At 36.9% G+C, this 18,139-nt stretch overlaps 1 protein-coding gene across 7 annotated transcripts in view; it reads right to left on the bottom strand.

Moving 5' to 3' along the window:
- The window catches only part of LOC105232483 (laminin subunit alpha-1), a 213,506-nt gene that overhangs the window by 52,921 nt on the left and 142,446 nt on the right, over positions 1-18,139 (bottom strand). For 3 of the 7 annotated variants that reach the window (XM_049446858.1, XM_049446859.1, XM_049446860.1), the window contains exon 2: positions 9,594-11,158. The exons of the other annotated variants lie outside the window; for them this stretch is intronic. In XM_049446858.1, coding sequence (XP_049302815.1) covers positions 9,594-11,055 — 1,462 coding nt within the window. In that variant the 5' untranslated portion in view covers positions 11,056-11,158. The remainder of the gene's footprint in view (positions 1-9,593; positions 11,159-18,139) is intronic. 7 annotated transcript variants of the gene reach the window in all.

The following is an 18,139-nucleotide window of genomic DNA, read 5'->3' as shown; positions in this document are numbered from 1 at the left end:
AAAATGTGTTTGGTAATCGATTTTTGTCGTGGGTGTGCACGAAACTGCCATAACAACAACACATAACAGGCGCGAGTGACATTTCTCAAATGTCATTGTTGACACTATTGACGGATTATTGAACTAGATTTTGTAACCTATTTCCTTTTTTGTTGTAAGCTTATGGAAACATAAACAAATAAATGAAAACAAATGTGTTTGTGAGTAATTTTGTTTATTTCCACCCAAAATGTGTAAATACTTGGCTAATTAGTGTCGAATAACCTTGAGAAAATTTTGTAGCTAATTAATTTTAGTGTCTACAAAGCCGATTGTACTTGGCGACTACCTATAGGAGAGGTACTGGTTTGAACACACACTTACAGAATGGACACTAATAGCGCAATGGCCTGTTAAAAACCCCATAACTAGGGAGAGGCTAGCTTTACTGAGGACAAAGAGATCACTAGATTTCCTGCGCCCTTGGGCCAAAAGGCTTTTGCGACTGCGCAAGTACCGATGAAGGTTCCTCCTGCTCCCATTCTACCAATAGCGGTTCTAGGGTGCCTTTTCTTGCTATTCATCAGATTTAAATTTACCTGCGATTCGCTATGGCCTGGCACCCATAGCAAACTTATTACAGAGACATTTTACGCTATTGATTGGGAGGTTAGACACTCATCGACTAACCCTGAACGCGCTGTAAATGAGTTCAAGGCTAGAATGGCCGCTCTGCTATCTGAGTGAATGGTCACTTCTTTGAAGTAAGTCTATTCATACCTTGATGGCGGCACCCTCAGTTTGGAAGAACCTGCAGTAGGCAGAAAGTCTGAAACTGGAGTTGATAGAGAGCTCCCGACAGTAAACCTCTCCACCAACCTTCCCCCAAGCTTTGACACATCCGTAAAGAAGCTCATTGTTCCTCTTCTCCAACGGCTTCTTCCCACCCACGACTACCTCGCCGGTATATGAGTAGAGAAGGAGCCACCAGAGATCGGATTTGGCGAATCCAAGTGATCCGGTATGAAGTCAAAGTAAGTGAGGATATCCGAGTTTTCAGACACGCGTTCTGTTAAGAACCCAGATTCTCTAATTTCGCGGCCATGCACCTTCCGGAGAAACAGAAGATTATGTCAAAGGGAAATGGATATAGCGATTTGAACTTGAAGCAAATTGGGTTACACTTCTTCACTTCTCTCAAAAATCGGTTAAAACCGGAGTAAAAGTATACCAGCGGGATGTTTTAAAAGGCGTGGTACAGCAGTTAAGCAGTACTCTTTTGATGGACAATATTGTATTCCAGCACAAAAAGCTAAAACCTCCCAGTAGTGGATTAAAAGCAGTAATTCTGGTTTCATAGCAGTAAATGTTTGGCCGACTGGAACTTCAGATTTGAATCCATTGCAGTACAATTTCTGGTCAGAATTGGAGAACATGGCTTGTGGAGTATTCCAAAGAAATTTGGAGAGTCTCTAAAATTCTTTGGTTCGAGCAGCGCCGTCAATAGGCTATATCCGCTAGATTTAGGTGAATTAAAATATATCAAACTTCCTGGTTCGGCTTCCAAATCGTTTTGTTGTCGCATGCCGTGGAGGATAACGCAGAAGTCACTTCGAGTATAAATTCACCATAACATGCCAGCTGGAAGATCTTACAGATCACCGCTATCAGCGTAGTATCACTGAAACCCGGTCTGCATTGAGCTTCATCATGAAAGCTCGCACAACTCCAACATTCTAAGCCATATTGCCAAACCGATAAGACATATGTACACACATAAATACTTCATAATTATTACACGTAATAATAAATTAAAATTTGCGCAACAAGTTTGCTACAACAGCGCCGATCCACTACTCCATTAAGCTGATATGTTGATACATAAATGTCTAAAGACTTTGAAAGCTTCACAAATCTCCGATCTGCACCGTAAATGAGTGGCCTTATCAGTATTTTGCACTTTACGCCTGTCAAATATGAGTTCAATTTCAATTAACTCAGCCAACAGCTGGCCAAAAACAACTATTACAACAACAAAATAAACCACAAAATTACGGCAAAGCCAGCTCAAAACAATCACAACAAATAACGTACACGGCTACCGAGCGCAAAGCCGCCGCGGCCACCGGTGAGGTTGGCGCGTGATCGTGTGAGCTAAGTGAAAAGCCAGATCGGCGCGCGAGCAATGAATTTTCATTCACACATTCACTTTTGCGCGGATCGCTTACCAAAAAACGAATAATCACCCCCAACAGCAGCAACGAAGTACCCGGCAAGCGAGAGGCGGCGCCTGCGGCTGCGGCTGAGGAGAAAAATGCCCGCAATCGAAAAGGCTGGTTTAAATATTTTATAGCCGCAGTTTAAATTAAAAACATGTCGTTAATAAAGATAAAATGCTGGCGATATTGTTTTTCAATCAAGCGACAAAACAAACGGCGGCACGAAATACAATACGCGCGCAAACACACACATACACATACAGACACACGAACTTATGTACATACTAACGAGCTTTAATGGTAACGGCTGTAAAGTGGCTGAAATGCGCTGTTTTCCAAGTGCCACTTTGACTGGACTTGAAGAGCAAGTAGATTGGTGTTTATGAGCATAACCAAAACATTTGGTAATGCAAAACGCCAACTGATTGAATAAAAGTACTCACGCGATGATCATGATGCTGACCAGTGAGGCTAATTTACTTTAAGTGTTAGGTTTCCTTGAAATCACAAGTTTATGGAACTTACCTGGAAGAAAAGGAAAAAAATTATTATATTAAATGCTCGAAAATATTGAGGGATCAAATGTTTACTGTATGGAATTTAAACAAAGCTAAAAAATGTAAGAATACTGTTTGCTAATTTATATGCAAAAATATTAATGTAATAAAATTTCGGGATCCCGAAATTTACAGTTAAATGTTTCGGGACTACGACTTTGAGTTTTTCCCAAAATTGTTCATTTTCAAGAAGATTGAATGAGATTTTAAACAAATAAGTTAATAAAATATAAGAAAAACGTATATTTTTTTTTGTTGTTGAGCATGGAAAATTGTTATACGAATTTTATAAATTTGCCATAAAGGTATATAAATATGAAAAAATATATACAAAAAAAATTTCGGGATCCCGAAATTGAATATCATACCCTCCGGACTACGACATCGGGGTTTGAGCTTGCAAGTTTGTTTATTTCCAATTTTTTCATATTCAAATGATTAGTGGCAATGCTGCAAAAAGGAGATTTCGGGATCCCGAAAAAATAGAATAATAAATAGAATTTTATACTTTCGGAACTTCAACATCAGAATTTAAGTTTGCGGAAAAAAATTTGTTTCGACTCGAAATTTTTATATGCAGTTGTTTAGTGCCGGCATCCCGAAATTAATTTTCATACTCTCGGGACTACGACATCGGAGTATGTGGTTGTTTCGACCCAAATTTTTTCAATTAGTCTCGCAGTTTGCACTTCAGAGATTGTTTCGTAGAAAAAAATTTATAATTTCGGGATTATGTTTTCAAAAACCCGATATTTTGATATTTTAGCTTTCAAAGTATCGGTAATCCGGCATCATTTTCCGATATTTTCGAAATTTCAAAATTATAAATATCTTTCCTTTTTCTTGATTTATAGGGACTACGACATCGGTATTTGAGTTTGTTAAAAAAAATTTTGTTTCATCCTAAAATTATTCATATTCAAGTAATTGACATTGAATTCACAGCTATGGTGACAGGAGATTTCGGGATCCCGAAATTCAAACATCTCGAAACAACGATTTTGATATCAGTTTGCGGTATAAAATATGTAGTTGGTTCTCCAAGTTGTTATTTTTGAAGAGATTGTTACATCGAAAAAAATCTATAATTTCAGGATCATGTTTTCAAAACGCCCCTATTTTGACAGTCTTGTTTTAAAGTATGTATGTATGTTCCGGGATTTCTTCCCGATTTTTTGAAATTATGTTTTCAAAACACCGATATTCTGATACTCTAGGTTTCAAAGTAGCTGTATTTCGGGAACACTTTTCGATATTTCCGAAATCTCAAACCTATAAGTATCTTCAAAACACTGGAAATAAGTAAAAAATTGGATTCCTTGAAGTTTCCTTCTCTAATTTGGAAGAATTCGACGGTTTCCTTCACTAAGACAACTGCTCTCTTCATTTCCCAAATAAAATTGCAGTAGGAAACATAAAAGGTCTTAAATAATAGTAGCAATATCTAATAGAATGAACAGCGGAGACGTTCCATGGTATGTGTCAAAGAAAACTCTGTTCTGTTTCTATGATTTTCTCGTGAAATAACAGACTCCAGGTTTCTTTATTAGCAAACGGTTTTCAAAAGCTACCGCGATAATTTATACCTAGTAAATATTCAATTAATTTTCTCATTGAGTGCAATATTTAATTCTCTATTGACAAATGAAGTTAGCAAACGAGTATCACACCCGCGCGGCACATAACCTAAAAAAATCGTCAAGTGACAAGCAAGTGGGTTGTGTCAAGAGAGTTGATTGAACGTTTCGCGCCCGAGTAAGTTTTCATTTACAGTTTTTGTTTTTTTTTTTGCGGCCACTTTCGCAAGGCGTAAAAAGCGGATATTTCGTGCGCGATTGTCGCCCACAATGCTGCCACAGTTTTCGTTTTCGACAAAAGTCACCTACTTAACACAAGTGTGATAGATACATATGTATGTATATATGTTTGATTTGTATGTAAATAAAGCGCTGCGGAGCGTTGTGTGTTGCTTACACACTTGGTTGTCAATTTCTGAATTTTTTTATTTCTTTATTTTAATTTTCACACATTTTGTTGCTTTATCAAAGTACATTTTTATAGAAAAAAATAATTTTTTTTTACAATTTTTTTTTTGATTTTTTTGTATTTGTTTTTACTTTGCAAATGAATTTTTTTCTATTTTTTATAGCCAAATATGCCGTCAAAGGTGTAGAACTCGTTTCACGCGTGGCAAGCACATGTTGCAAGCGCTCAAACTGCAGCCAATTTTACATATGCCGTTACGTATAAAAAAAAGGAAAAGTTTTCATACAAAATTCTAAAAAAATGTGTGTTTCTTAATGCCTAACTTGTTTTCTTTGTTACGCCTTTTGGAAATCACCGCATGCGCTGCCTTAAATCACCATTTTCATGTATATATCCCGAGACTATTTTGTTGTACACACCATATATACATGTTGTACTATTTATATTATATATGTTGCGTGTCTGTTATGCCATCATAAATTTCCTTTTTGTGTAAATATATAAATAAAAAATTGTTTTGAAAACATAACTTGCCGCTTTCCCACTCTTGGCAACTCTGGCAGTCTACTGTTCGACTTTGGTTTTAGCGCCTAATTTATTTATGCACTTTTGTAGTTACAGCTGATGAACGATATCATAATTTCGACCAGACTTTTACCACTTTTTGCTCATAATTATAATTTATGAGTTTAGCAAATTGTTTTGAAGTTTACGAAAAAGCGATAAACAGGTGTTGAAAAATGCCCGAAAATCGCTGCACAGTTGCACACTGAGTGCAGTAATGCATCTTATGCAAACGGTCAGCCGAAAATTAAAAGTCATAAATTCAAAATTTTCCATTAATAACATAAATAGTGGCTAAGACTTGGACAAATAAGTGATTAGACGTGATTTTAAGCTTTATTTTAGACTTTGCTTCGAATTTAAAGCTACGAAAGAACATGAAAGCATGCACATAAATGCAGGACTACTTTTTTCAGCACTATTCGTCTCCTTCACATATTTTTGTTATCTCGAGAAGTAGTCTATATCAAATAATACGAGTAATATACTGATGGAATAAGAGAAAGCAAAAGAAACACCTTCAAAATATCTGTCAACAGTGAGGTGTCAGCCAAATCGCGAATGCGACAACTGTTTGTTTGATGACAGGAGGTATTTTGTCTTGCCTCCGTTCACAATCAGACCCATACACTTCGATTGCTTATCCTTTCTGGAGACAGCAGAACTAATGGTGCGGGTGTTGAGGACAATGATGTCAATATCATCGGCCTACACTCTTACAGAAAATAGCACTTTTCTCCTTAGCTCTGCAACTCGCATTATTTCCTTCAGCAATAGATTGAAAAAGTCACAAGATAGGGAGCATCCATGTTTAAAGCCTCAAAGTAATGCGAAAGCGGTCCCGAGGTAGGGGAAAAAATTCCATGATAGAAGGGGGGAGTGTTTTAGTGGCTGCACCACTCACGTAGGATGACGATCCCTATATGGTGCGAGAGCATTTAAAACCCTCCTTACGACCTAAAAAAAAACAGCCTCAAACACTTCGAACTCCCTATCCTGATGGCAGCAGTTTAAGTTAAGCGATAATGCCAAATTCAGACATAGCGAAATAAAGGCAGCTTCGTAACACAGTTAAAGTCAAATCAGCTTGTTGCCGTTGGACTTCAGCCTGCAGCTTCTGCCTTCGATTGACGTTTCAACAAGAAGCCAACTACAGCGCTCTTGACCGAAGCATTAAAATGAGAGAGTTTAGCAAGAAGAGAGCGATTTTGTTTGCATTGTACGTATGTAATCCAAGCGGTCTGTCTTCAACAGGTATTTCAAATAGGTTTCAACCACAGCGCTTTTTATCTAAGCAGGCGAATATATTCCAGTAGCTTGTTTGTTTGGTTTTACAATTATCGATCTTTGTACTATTTACTTAATAATAAAGTAAATAAAAAATATTTTAATTTTTTATAACAATGACTCTATCGAAAGACTTGATTTTATGGGTCAAAGGCAGAAACAATGAATTTTCTATTTAATTACACTTCAGACAACGACACATTAAGACACTTAATAAAAAATTTAATACCCCGATAGTGCTGCTAATGAGGGCTTTGCGCAGATAAGCAGTTAAGTCAGCCGAAGCCGACAAGCTGCATTTTTTACGAAATATGAATGCATATTTCAGTTGTTGTTGTTGTAATATTGAGCCCTCAGCTTACGATAGAGAATAAAGCGCGGCTTCAATTACGAAATTTTCACTACAAATTTACATAGCTGTATATATAACGGTGTATGTATATGCAAATGAGATTAATATAACATAAATATAAAGTAGTCAAATATCATATGGATGGACGGACATGCATATTTATGAGCATACTAAATGTCAATAAAAATTTTTGTTTGTTGGTATGTTTTATACGAATGTATAAATGTAGCCTAATCTTCCGAATATTTTCCCAAGCATTTTCTTAATTTGTGCTTCTCAAACTATTAATAATTTTCACTCAGCGCACTGACAAATGACGGCCCTCCCAAGCTGAAAAGCGCGCTGTTTGTCTAGAGTATCTTCTGTATTGAGTTTCAAACAAATGTCAAATCTAATGTGCGATGAATATTATCATATGTTTGAAGTATATCCTCAACATTTATTCAAGATTTATAAAGGAAATGCAGATAGTCATAAATAACCTCAATAAAGCTGAGAAAATAAATCAAAACAACCTAAATACAATATATTCCATATGAGAACTTCATTTTGATCGATATGTCTGTATGAATGTTATATGCTTTAGTGGTTCGATCTGATCAATTTTTTCGGAGATAGTGTCTTTTCTTTGTACAATAGGTCATGCCAAATTTTGTGAAGATATCTCGTCAAATCAAAGAGCTTTCCATACAAGAACTTCATTTTGATGGGTCTGTTTGTATGGCAGTTATATGTTACAGTGGTCTGATCTGAATAATTTCTTTATAGATTTTAGCGTTGTCTGGAAAATATTGTATGTCGAATTTTGTGAAGATATCTCGTCAAATTAAAAAGTTTTCCATACAAGGTCAATATTTTATAAGGCTAGTTTGTATGGCAGCGATATGTTATAGTAGTCCGTTCTGAACAAATTCATAGCAGATTATAGCTTTCCTTCAGAAAATAGTTCGTGCCGACTTTCGTGCAAATGTCTTGTCAAATAAAAAAGTGTTCCATACAAAGACTTGATTTTGATCGGTATGTCTGTATGGTAGTTATATGCTATAGTGGTTCGCTTTGGACATTTTTTTCGGAGATAGTGCTTTTTCTTTGGACAAGAAGTCATGAAAAATTCTGTGAAGATATATCGTCAAATCAAAGAGTTTTGCCTACAAGAACTTGATGTGGTTCGACTAGTTTGTATGGTAGCTATATCCTATAGTGGTCCGATATAAACGATTTCGACAGAGGAGCAGCTTCTTGAGTATAAAAGTACGTATTCAGAACTTTAGATCGATATCTCAAAAACTGAGTTTGCATATACATACTTGTACAGGCGGACAGATATTATAGTACTTATGGTTGGGCACTTTCTTTGGATATTCCAGATATTCCAATTGAAGTTCTTAGTTATATATATTTATATATCCCAATAGACAAATGTATGTACATATATATGTACGTGTATATGTATATATATTTATGACTAAATCTCTTACTATTCTACTACTAATACTCTTTCAAAGATTGGTTTATCTTCTAAGCTGTCTTAGCTGCCTCCACAAACCTAACCGCAACATCTACGCCAACGCCCATCGTCTGTACATATGTATACACACATATATACATACATACTTACAAACATATATATATAATAAAATCTTTATTCAGCTCTGTGTGATCCATCTTCTGATCCGTCTTCTGCCACGAGTGTGCTGCTCATGCCACAATTTTCGGTTTTGATTTCATTTTCTGCGGCGCGTGGCAAGCGCTATAAAACTACAGTCGAATTTCACTCTTCAATAAAAAGTGACACGTGATCTAAAAACCATATGATTTCCTAATGACTTTCTTTTACTGCTGACTTACACTGGATCTGGAGGGTAACCACAATCAATATGGATTATAAACGCGAAAGATTCAATTAACTAGCGGTAAGCGTGCTGATTCTGTCGTTGAAAATTAATAAGATTTCATTTAAAGAAAGTGTGATTAGTGCAGTAGACTTTGTGTCGCTATAAACAACCGTTTTGACACTTAGTGGCAAAAGAATGAATCTTAGTCCTCTAGTAGACTTGCATACATGTACATAAATATAGTGTACAGTAAAATACCGCTTAACAAGTAGAATACGTTCCATCAAAGTAGAGCGTAATGCGATACAGTTCTCCACGAGGCTATCCCAAATAGAAAAGAAAAGCTGTTTCTAATAATAATTTCAAGGTGTGTCATGTTTGAGACGTAATAGTTTGGGATTCCCTTCAAAACTGAAATTTTGCATTGAACTAAAACACTTTTCACCTGAGTCTTTTTCTCTACACTTCTTTCACAAATAACTATAAATAAATATGAAAAGCTCTAAATAGGAAGGAACATTTAACATATCATGCGGTCGATTCAGATTTTCAGAAAGTTTCTTCAAATAAAAAATATATTTTATATAAGAATAAGCAGTGATTTCAAGGAATAACATAACTATTGCCATTTTTGGGAAAAATAGACTGGTAGTAATTGCAGATTCCTTTGAAAAAACGAAATTCGAACTATAAAATTTTACACTCTGCACTTCTGGAGTCCCTCATATCTATACATCTCATGTAATTACAATGTAAAATATTGCTCCAAGATGCAACACTGCATTTCAATGCAGTGAGACCGCCTTTCACTTACCCCTTGGCCTTGTGCGCTGCTGCGGATGCACCGGTATGAAGCGATGCGGTACCAAACGCACGCTCGGTGGGCATGGCAACGTGCCAATATTGCGATACACCACGATGTCCGTGTTGCCCTGGACGACGACGTGATCTTGACGATTCTGTATCGTTGTGGTGTCGTAGACAGTGTGTTGCTGGCTCTGCGGTTGTTGCTGATGGGTATGTTGATGTCTAGACGTTATGCTGCTTGAATTGCTAACAGTATGTTGTTGTTGCTGTTGCTGCTGTTGTTGTCTATGTTCATAACGATGTTCGTTTGGAGGACCTTGTGGTGCCTGCTGCTGGATATGTTGTCGTATTGTAGTTGTTGTATTCGTTGTGATTTGCTGATGATGATGATGATCGATGGACGTGCTGATGCGTAGGGTGGTGGCTGGTGTGTCTGGTTGCGGTATGAAATGGTATTGCTTTTGTAAGTGCGAAGTTGGTGGCACGTGAACTTGTTGTTGCAATCGCTGCTGTTGTTGTTGCCTTTGTTGCTGTTGGTAATAGTGGCCTTCACGTGGATTATATGAGAATTGTTGTTGCTGCTGTGTGAGCAGCAATCGGTGTGGTTGTTGGTCAGGTTGAAGTGTTTGTTGCTGTTGTTGTTGTATGAATTTCGTTTGTTGTTGTTGAGCTACATCCTTATTATGCCGCTTCAACTCATCAGGTCGCTGCAATTGTCGTTGCTGCTGCACGGACTGTTGAGTTTGTTGTCTTTGTTGCTGCTGTTGTTGTTGTTTTTGTTGCTGCCGTTGCCTTTGCCGCTCCTGCAGCGTTTGTGGCTTTCGCACATTCTTTGGTATATTTTCCGCATTCAACCGTTGCACCGCACCAGCAGACATGTTGCGTGTTGCCTGCACGGTTGCATTCGGTTGGCCGCGCGGCAGCAACACTTTTCGCCGTTTTCCTTTGTAACGCTGCGAAATCGTTGTTGACCCCAATGCTCGTTCTGTTTGATTTTGCATCTTCGTGGCGTACTTGCGTCGCAGCTTTCGTTTGGTTGGTGGCGATGTTGCGGGCAACATTGTTGCAGCAACATCATTTTGTACACTCTCATTGTCAACACTTACGCCACTTCGGCTATGACTTACACTATTTACACTACTAACACTATTATTTACAGGTTTCACTGTACTCTCCACAAACGAGAGCAACTGATTGGCACTGGATGCGCTGTCATCTGTCAACATGTGGACGCAACGCATATGTTGCGCGGCATGTAGCAGGCAGAAAAGCAACAGCAAAGGTCGCACTAAATACGCCATTTGCTGAAGGAGGCGGTGGCATTTCGTAGATTTTCGTTTGTCGCGTTGTTTTTGTATTTGTTTCTGTTGTTGCTTTGCGGAAGTGGCGCGCGTTCGCGTGCCGCATAACTGTTGTTTGCTATCAGCGATAAATGTCACGCTGACAGTTCGCTTGACAAGCGCTGTCATTTTTAATTCTTGCACTGTTTATGTTATTCTATATTTAATTGAAAGCATTTGTTGTTTTTGTTCGTGGCGAAACATATTTTCAATCGTTGACAAGGCACATTTGCTATTTGTTGTTGGTGTGGCAGGAGAAAATACACTTATATAAATAGTTGCACGAATTTGTAAAAATAATAAATTTTGACATTTGCTTTTGACAGCCACAGTGTTGCATTTCCATTTAGTTAAATTTATATTTTTCACCGACGAATTCAAGAAATATCCGCGGCGACCTGTTGCCGCGCGTACAACTCAATTAATTGCCGTTAATTTGCAATTTGTCTTCCCTCAGCGTTTAACCCACTTTCGGCCTAAATCTCCAGCGGTCGGCTTACAAGCGCGTAGCTGTGGCATAGCAGAAAAACGCCAGCCAGCGTTGCCCCACTGCGCTTAGAGGCTGGCATATGTGTCTACGCTTTTCCCTCCCGCCGTTGTTGCGCGTTGCGCCTTGTGGCGCGTAGCAGCTGTCGCTTTAACCACATGCGGTGCATTACGCGCAATCAGTTAATTATATTCGGCGAAATTTTATTGCTCAATTGGCATTCGGCGGCGCACGGCGGGTGTTCCCAGCGCGCGATATTTTGTTACCAAAAATATTAAATATGACTACAAACTTTTGCTTTTTATTTTCTAAATGAAGTGCCACGCATAACACTTGCCACACGGCACATAAGCAGATGCAGGTGAATTTCTATTTCATAGACATAGCCATCAGAGTAAAGATTTCTCTCTAGACTTACTGGAAGAGTTCAAAATCTGGTGTGTGACTGTAGATTTACTGAGAGAGTTTGAAATGTGCTGTGTGCGGCAAAGTAGTTGAGTACCTTTCCTGGTTAAATGACTCTTCTTATAAGAAAAATAGCACGGCTTATATTCGGCGTACGACTAAGTTGATCTAGGGAGTCTTTCAGACATTTTAGGTCATCCAAAATTCTTACTCGTAAAATCGACAGAATGAGGAACATGCCTGGAAGATGGTTAGACGCTAGAGTGCCCAGCTTACAGTCAACTGAGATGGGATAACTTCCGCGGTTACCATTGTTTCAACTTAAAGAATATTGGTCAACAGTCAGCGTAGCAAAAAATAAAAAACTTTGTCAAATCCACTGAGTTGCTCCAGTTTAGCAATTGGCCACATCTTGGGAGCACAATGGTCCTACTGTTGACTGAATTGCGCCTAATTGAGTAACTTTATTCTACCGTGAATTGTGAACGGAAGCAGTGTCTGGTTTAAACTTAAGGAATATTTTTAATTCTAGTTAAGATGTATTTTGTTAAGTTGATAGGACTGTCCTTAAGTACTGTGTCAAATATCGAAAAAAGAATTTGTCTCAAATTTTGTATTTTTAATCGAATTTCTTGTGCGGAATCATTGCAAATGTTGGGAAAGGCTTACTGTGATTCGGTTTTATCAAAAACACCTATACACAAGCCTACAATTGGTACGAAGCCTTTAAAGATGGTCGAGAGATCGTTGAAGACTCGTTCTGGGCGACCTTCGACCTCTTCAACTAATGGACATTATAAAAATGTGAAGGATATGGTGCTTGAAAATCGTTAGGCAAGTGTTAGAGAGATGGCAAGAGAGATTGACATCTCTCGCAAGTCCGATTTTGGTGGATAATTTGGGTATGCAACGAATTCTTACCCGAACCGTTTTCATTCGATTGAGGAGATAAAACAAAATTCGCTGAAGACCATCCGAAAAATTGCTTATGAAAAGTGTTTCAGTGTTTTCAAACCGCTTGACAGTCAATGTGTTAAATTGCAATAAAACTGTTTTCAAAGCAAAACTTAGAAGCTTTTTGGTGCATAATAAATAATAAAATTAACGACTTCCACAAAATCGGAGAAGAACTCAACAAATCAAATCCGCCAAAATCCGAAAGATTCACCAAATAGATTAAAAAGGTAAATCTAAGTGGAAGATAATGAGAGCGCGAGCGCGTAAGACGTCATAAATATCCAATAATTATAAGCACAAGCTCACACTCAAATACATATACGAGTATATACATATATATGTACAAATGTATGTATTTATCTGGCACTTATTAGACGCTGCACGTGTGAATAACTCAAAAATTATAAAGTGCTAGATGCCTGAACGAAGGCTTTCATGAATAAAAACAGAAATTAAATGCTATTTTTTGGACAGCTGTGCGGTAAGCGAAATTATTTTCCAGGAAGCCCAGCTGCTTTTGAATGAATTTGAAACATCAGCGGGAATAATTGTATAAGGAACGTATGAGGTATACAAAACCCGTGAAAGTGGCGGGCTTAAAGCAAAAAGACCGAAGCAAAAACTGAAAAAGTCAAAACACAGCAAATACATACATACATGCATGTACATACATACATACCAACATGCGTATATATATATATGTATGTATATATATATATACAGACAAACGAATAACAAATGTTATAACCGAAAAGCGCTTAGGTCAACAAAAAGTAGCAAGTTTAACAGCAATAGCCGACAACAACTGTAATAAGACAACAACAAAGGCATAAAAACAAAAAAATATTAAGTTTTTTTGTTTCAAAGAGCACAGGCCTCCATAAAAAGTGGCGTCTCGTGCACTAAATGGAAACTAGAATGCGGGTTTAACAAAAAATAGGCGAAAAAAGTGCGGAATATAACAAAGCATAACGCAAAAATCGTGATGTAATAAATTTTGTACGAAAAAATGGCAAACAAAAAGCTTAAATAAAATAAAAAACGCTAAAAAGAACTGTTTAAGTAGCTGAGATGGAGTATTCGTTAGAAGCGCGATTGAAGTTCAGCGCACGCTTGAGTGACTCAGACAGGGGAAGGCTGTGGTTAAACAAATTTTTGTTGAGAGAGGAGATGAAATAAGAATACAGCAGATTTCAGGAAAGGGAGTAAGCTGCAGCCTTTGCTCAAAAATTTCGGTTGACTGAATTTAGTGAATTTTCATTTTTCACAAAAATCTTAAATCTGATTGATCTCTTGTAACGAATTCGGGGTTTAGTCTTACTTGGAACGTTTAGGATGACTGAATTTTGTAGTTGAAGTCACTTTCACTTTTCGCAAAAACATGAGTTTTGTAATTGGAATCACCTTTTATTGTATCATATAACCCATATATAGGTTATCTTTAAATTCTAATTCATCTATGCTTTGTTTTTAATGTCCTTCTGACTATTTCGTTAAGTTGTTAGTCAGAAAAGTATACTTATAGGCAGCAACAGCTTGATTTCAAAAATGTGACAGACAGATTCTGGCTTCAGGCGCTCAGGCATAAGGGAATACCTGAAGATGTAAAGAGACTAATTTTGTGTAACAGACCGTAGTAAACTATTTTTAGATATAATGTAAAAAAATGTAATCAGTTGAGAAGTTAAACGAAAAATAAAAACTATGAAAAAATGCCAATTTATTGTAAAAAAAGTAAGATAAATGATTCTAAAAGAATACATTTTATCGCTTCGAAAACTTAACTACCTTCGCAGTGCCCTTTTGTAAATAAATTTTGGCCATAATAAAGCTTAAGTTCTGACTAAATTCTGCATATGATGAAGAATCTAATTTAATATCTTTTTTATTCCTTTTTCTTTGTTGAAATAATAGATGTACTCAAGAGACAAAGCAACGTTTAAGCTTCTATATCTAAAATATTCTAAAATAAAACAAAAACAATACTAAAAATGTTAAAAAAGTTAATAGAAATGAGCACGCAAAGGCCTCTTTAGGCCAATGAATGCGGAAAGAATTATACGGCGGCTTCGATAAAAGACATTCCCGCCATTCTTCTGCTTGACGTTGCGCGCAATTACATAATAGACGTTTAACGCGCCTACAAATTATGCTAGGAAATTAGAAAAAAAATATATATATACAACTGTATAGATATTTATAGAAAAGTAATAAATAAATAAATAAAAAAAATTAATACATAATGTTGCCATCAAACTTCTTTCTTTTATCCGCAGTCCTTAGCTTAAATATCACCCCTCGCTTTGCAGCCCATTTTTGCTCTACGCTGATCGCTTGCTTGTGATGTCTGCGAATTAATTGAATTTTATGACTTTTTCTACTTGTCTTCCTTTTCTAATTTTTCACTATTTTGCTCAGTCTTTTCGATTTTTTCACACTTTCAAAGCCGTCGATTTTACGGTTTATTTTCATGTGCAGAGAGTGTGGCAGTTAACTCGGATTTAATTGCCAACAGCTGTGGCAAATGACAGGCATAAATATATATACTGATATAAGTACATACATACGTACCTATGTAAAATGTAGGTATAAGTAAATATGTGTAAATATATGTGTAAATATACACATTTCTAATATGAGACATTCATGCGAGCGCTTGCATGAATTTTGGCGGAAAAAACTCGCCGAAAAAGGCTTTACTAGTTAGTTACGCCTATCAGCGAGTGCGACGAGGTGTGAACTTTGTTGTGTTTGTAGTTTTTGTTTTTATTTTTTAATTATTTATTTGGAGCGGCATGTAGAAAGGCGTTGCCCTGCCCTTTATTACAAAACTTGCCTAGACAAATTCGGTGAGATAATTTAAATATGCCAAAAAGTAATATATATCTTTGCTAAGGTGTGTACAAGAAATGGGTTTTCTGAGAATTTTTTTAAAAATATTTTGTAGGCAAAGATTTTCGGATCATGTGAGGAACTGCAGTATGAGATCGATATCTTGTGGTAAGTAGATGAGGACAGAGAGAGCAATTTGATACGGGAACTTAACAGATCTGAATCGATCTTCTTGATGGAAAACTCGAAGGTTAGATTAGGTTAGATTGTATTATACTGGCGGGCTATCAAGCCTTACTTGGCCAAACACATTTTTTGTAATGCCAGATGGAGGTACAGTTTAATTCGTACTGAAGTATTCGTCATACTGGACGTAAATGCTTCTTCCGAACTTTAAATGTGACTTGAGATCAACTTTTTATACTTCACCCAGTCACTTAAACCGCGAAGCTCCTAGGTATCTGAGACGAGTTCTAGATAAGTCTGGACAGAAACATAGTCGGTGTTCCGCCGTCTCTCTCATACCTACTTCACCACACTTTCTACATGTATCGCTGTTACTTATGCCCTTGCAGTTCGCATGTGATACCAGTAGGTTGTAACATGTCATAAGACCAAGAACCGTCCTGCAAATCTTTTGAGAGGGTGTGAGTAAAGGCATGTGTGTTCTTCTTTGGTGCTATTCTCTCTCGCCCTTTCAGAAATTTCATTTAGTTTTTAGTGCTTTCCATATTTCCCGTCCTAGTTTGGTAGCCAGGCGGTTGGTATTTTTGGCAATCTCATGAACATACTCCGAAGTAATGCGATGTGAGATTATTTGCTGCTTGACTATAGACATGTGATTTCCTGTATTGTTACCTATCTCAGCCGATTTCCTGATCGCTTGGAGCAATAGACTCGGCTCGAAATTTGAGACACAATTTTAAAGCTTAACTAAATTTTAAAAGAAAGAGGTTATTGAAGATCGTGAAAGTATCGATAATATGTCTCATGTCGACATCAGAGCGATAACAGAGTCCCTCAATATCTTTTATCAATCGATTTGTCACATTTTGGTTAGTGTTTTGAGAAACTTATACTACTGGTGGCGGGATGTCTTTTTTTGAATAGAAAACTGTCCAACAATCTAGTATTGGCTCAGGAGACTACTTTAAAGGCCACAATAAACATTTGTACTAAAATATGTTAAAAGATTTAAAAATTATTTTGGACAGTCAGTTAAATTCGATCAGTAGTTATAAGAATTTCCTTTGGATCGATCAATTTCAATTCATTTTGACAACTTTTGGCTTGGATTAACTCATCAGGAGGGCATCGATGAATTTAATTCAACTTTTGACGACGAAGCTTTATTACAAACCAGTGTTTATCGAAGGTATGGTAAATTCAATCAAGGTCGTAGCTCACTCCAAAACGAATTCCGAGTAGGTCGTCAAAAATCAGTTATTATTTGGGAAACTAGTAATGCTGTGCGTAGGATCGTCATGCGACTTATCTTATTGAGACAACTATGGGCAGTAGTGGGACCAGCATATATTTAATATTTCATGAACGTTTGACCTATGGATTCCACACAGTTTGTCGATCGATCTAATAAGAGCTAATGTCGATTGACCTAGAGAAATGTTAAAAAAGTAAGATCGCGGATACGAAATATGTATGTATATAATACCCAAGAGGTGATGAAACATAAATATACGTGTATGAGCCCAAAAGTAAACAGTAGTCGAGAGTATGGCTGTTAGAAAGTGAGTTGAATCCAAAAAAGTTGTTCGAAGCACTTTCCAGCAAATAGTTGTCTGTTTTTTTTTCAGAAAAGCTGGACATATCGCAACCATGCCACTGGGACTGTACTGAGTGGTATACAATCATAAGTTTGTCATTTGTCTTTGAAGAAATATTGAAAACCAATCGCTGAAGACGGATCACTCTTCACCACGACAATGCGAGTTCTCACACATCGAATGAAACAACTGCATTTTTGAGCACTCGAAACAACGATTTCATGAGTCATGCGCCGTATAGTCCCGATTGCCACTGAATCATTGCTTTTTATCCTCGTTCGTAGCAAATAAATAAACGTCTAAGCTCTCAGTCAATGTTTTTCGAAACCTGAAGAGGCGGTTGTTGAGTTTAGAACACATGCTTTGGAGAGACCTCAATCAGACTGATAAAACTGTTTCGACCCCTAAAAGGCACTCATTTCGCTGCCCACTTGACTGACCTTGTATTCAAAAATAGTTCAAATTGTATATATAGTACATAGCTCACCGGTACTTTCGAAAAACATGAATTTCTTCACAAAACTTCATTTTAAAAAAGCTTCAAATATTTTGAAAATTAAACTCAAATTCTTTACATCATTAATAACTATGATTTTTTTGTATCGAATTAAAGCTGATCTTAATATAAAAGAAATATGCCATACATCTCGTTTTCATTATCGAAATCAGTTTTTTTATTACCTGAAAGCGAGATCTAGTAATCTGGTAGTTTTTTACGGTTAGACGATAATTCGAAATTTGCATAATT

This window comes from Bactrocera dorsalis, chromosome 1, assembly GCF_023373825.1.
Source record: "Bactrocera dorsalis isolate Fly_Bdor chromosome 1, ASM2337382v1, whole genome shotgun sequence".
NCBI classification, from domain to species: Eukaryota; Metazoa; Arthropoda; class Insecta; order Diptera; family Tephritidae; genus Bactrocera; species Bactrocera dorsalis.
Note: the sequence above shows the minus strand (reverse complement) of the source record. Positions and strands in the feature narration are given on the sequence as shown.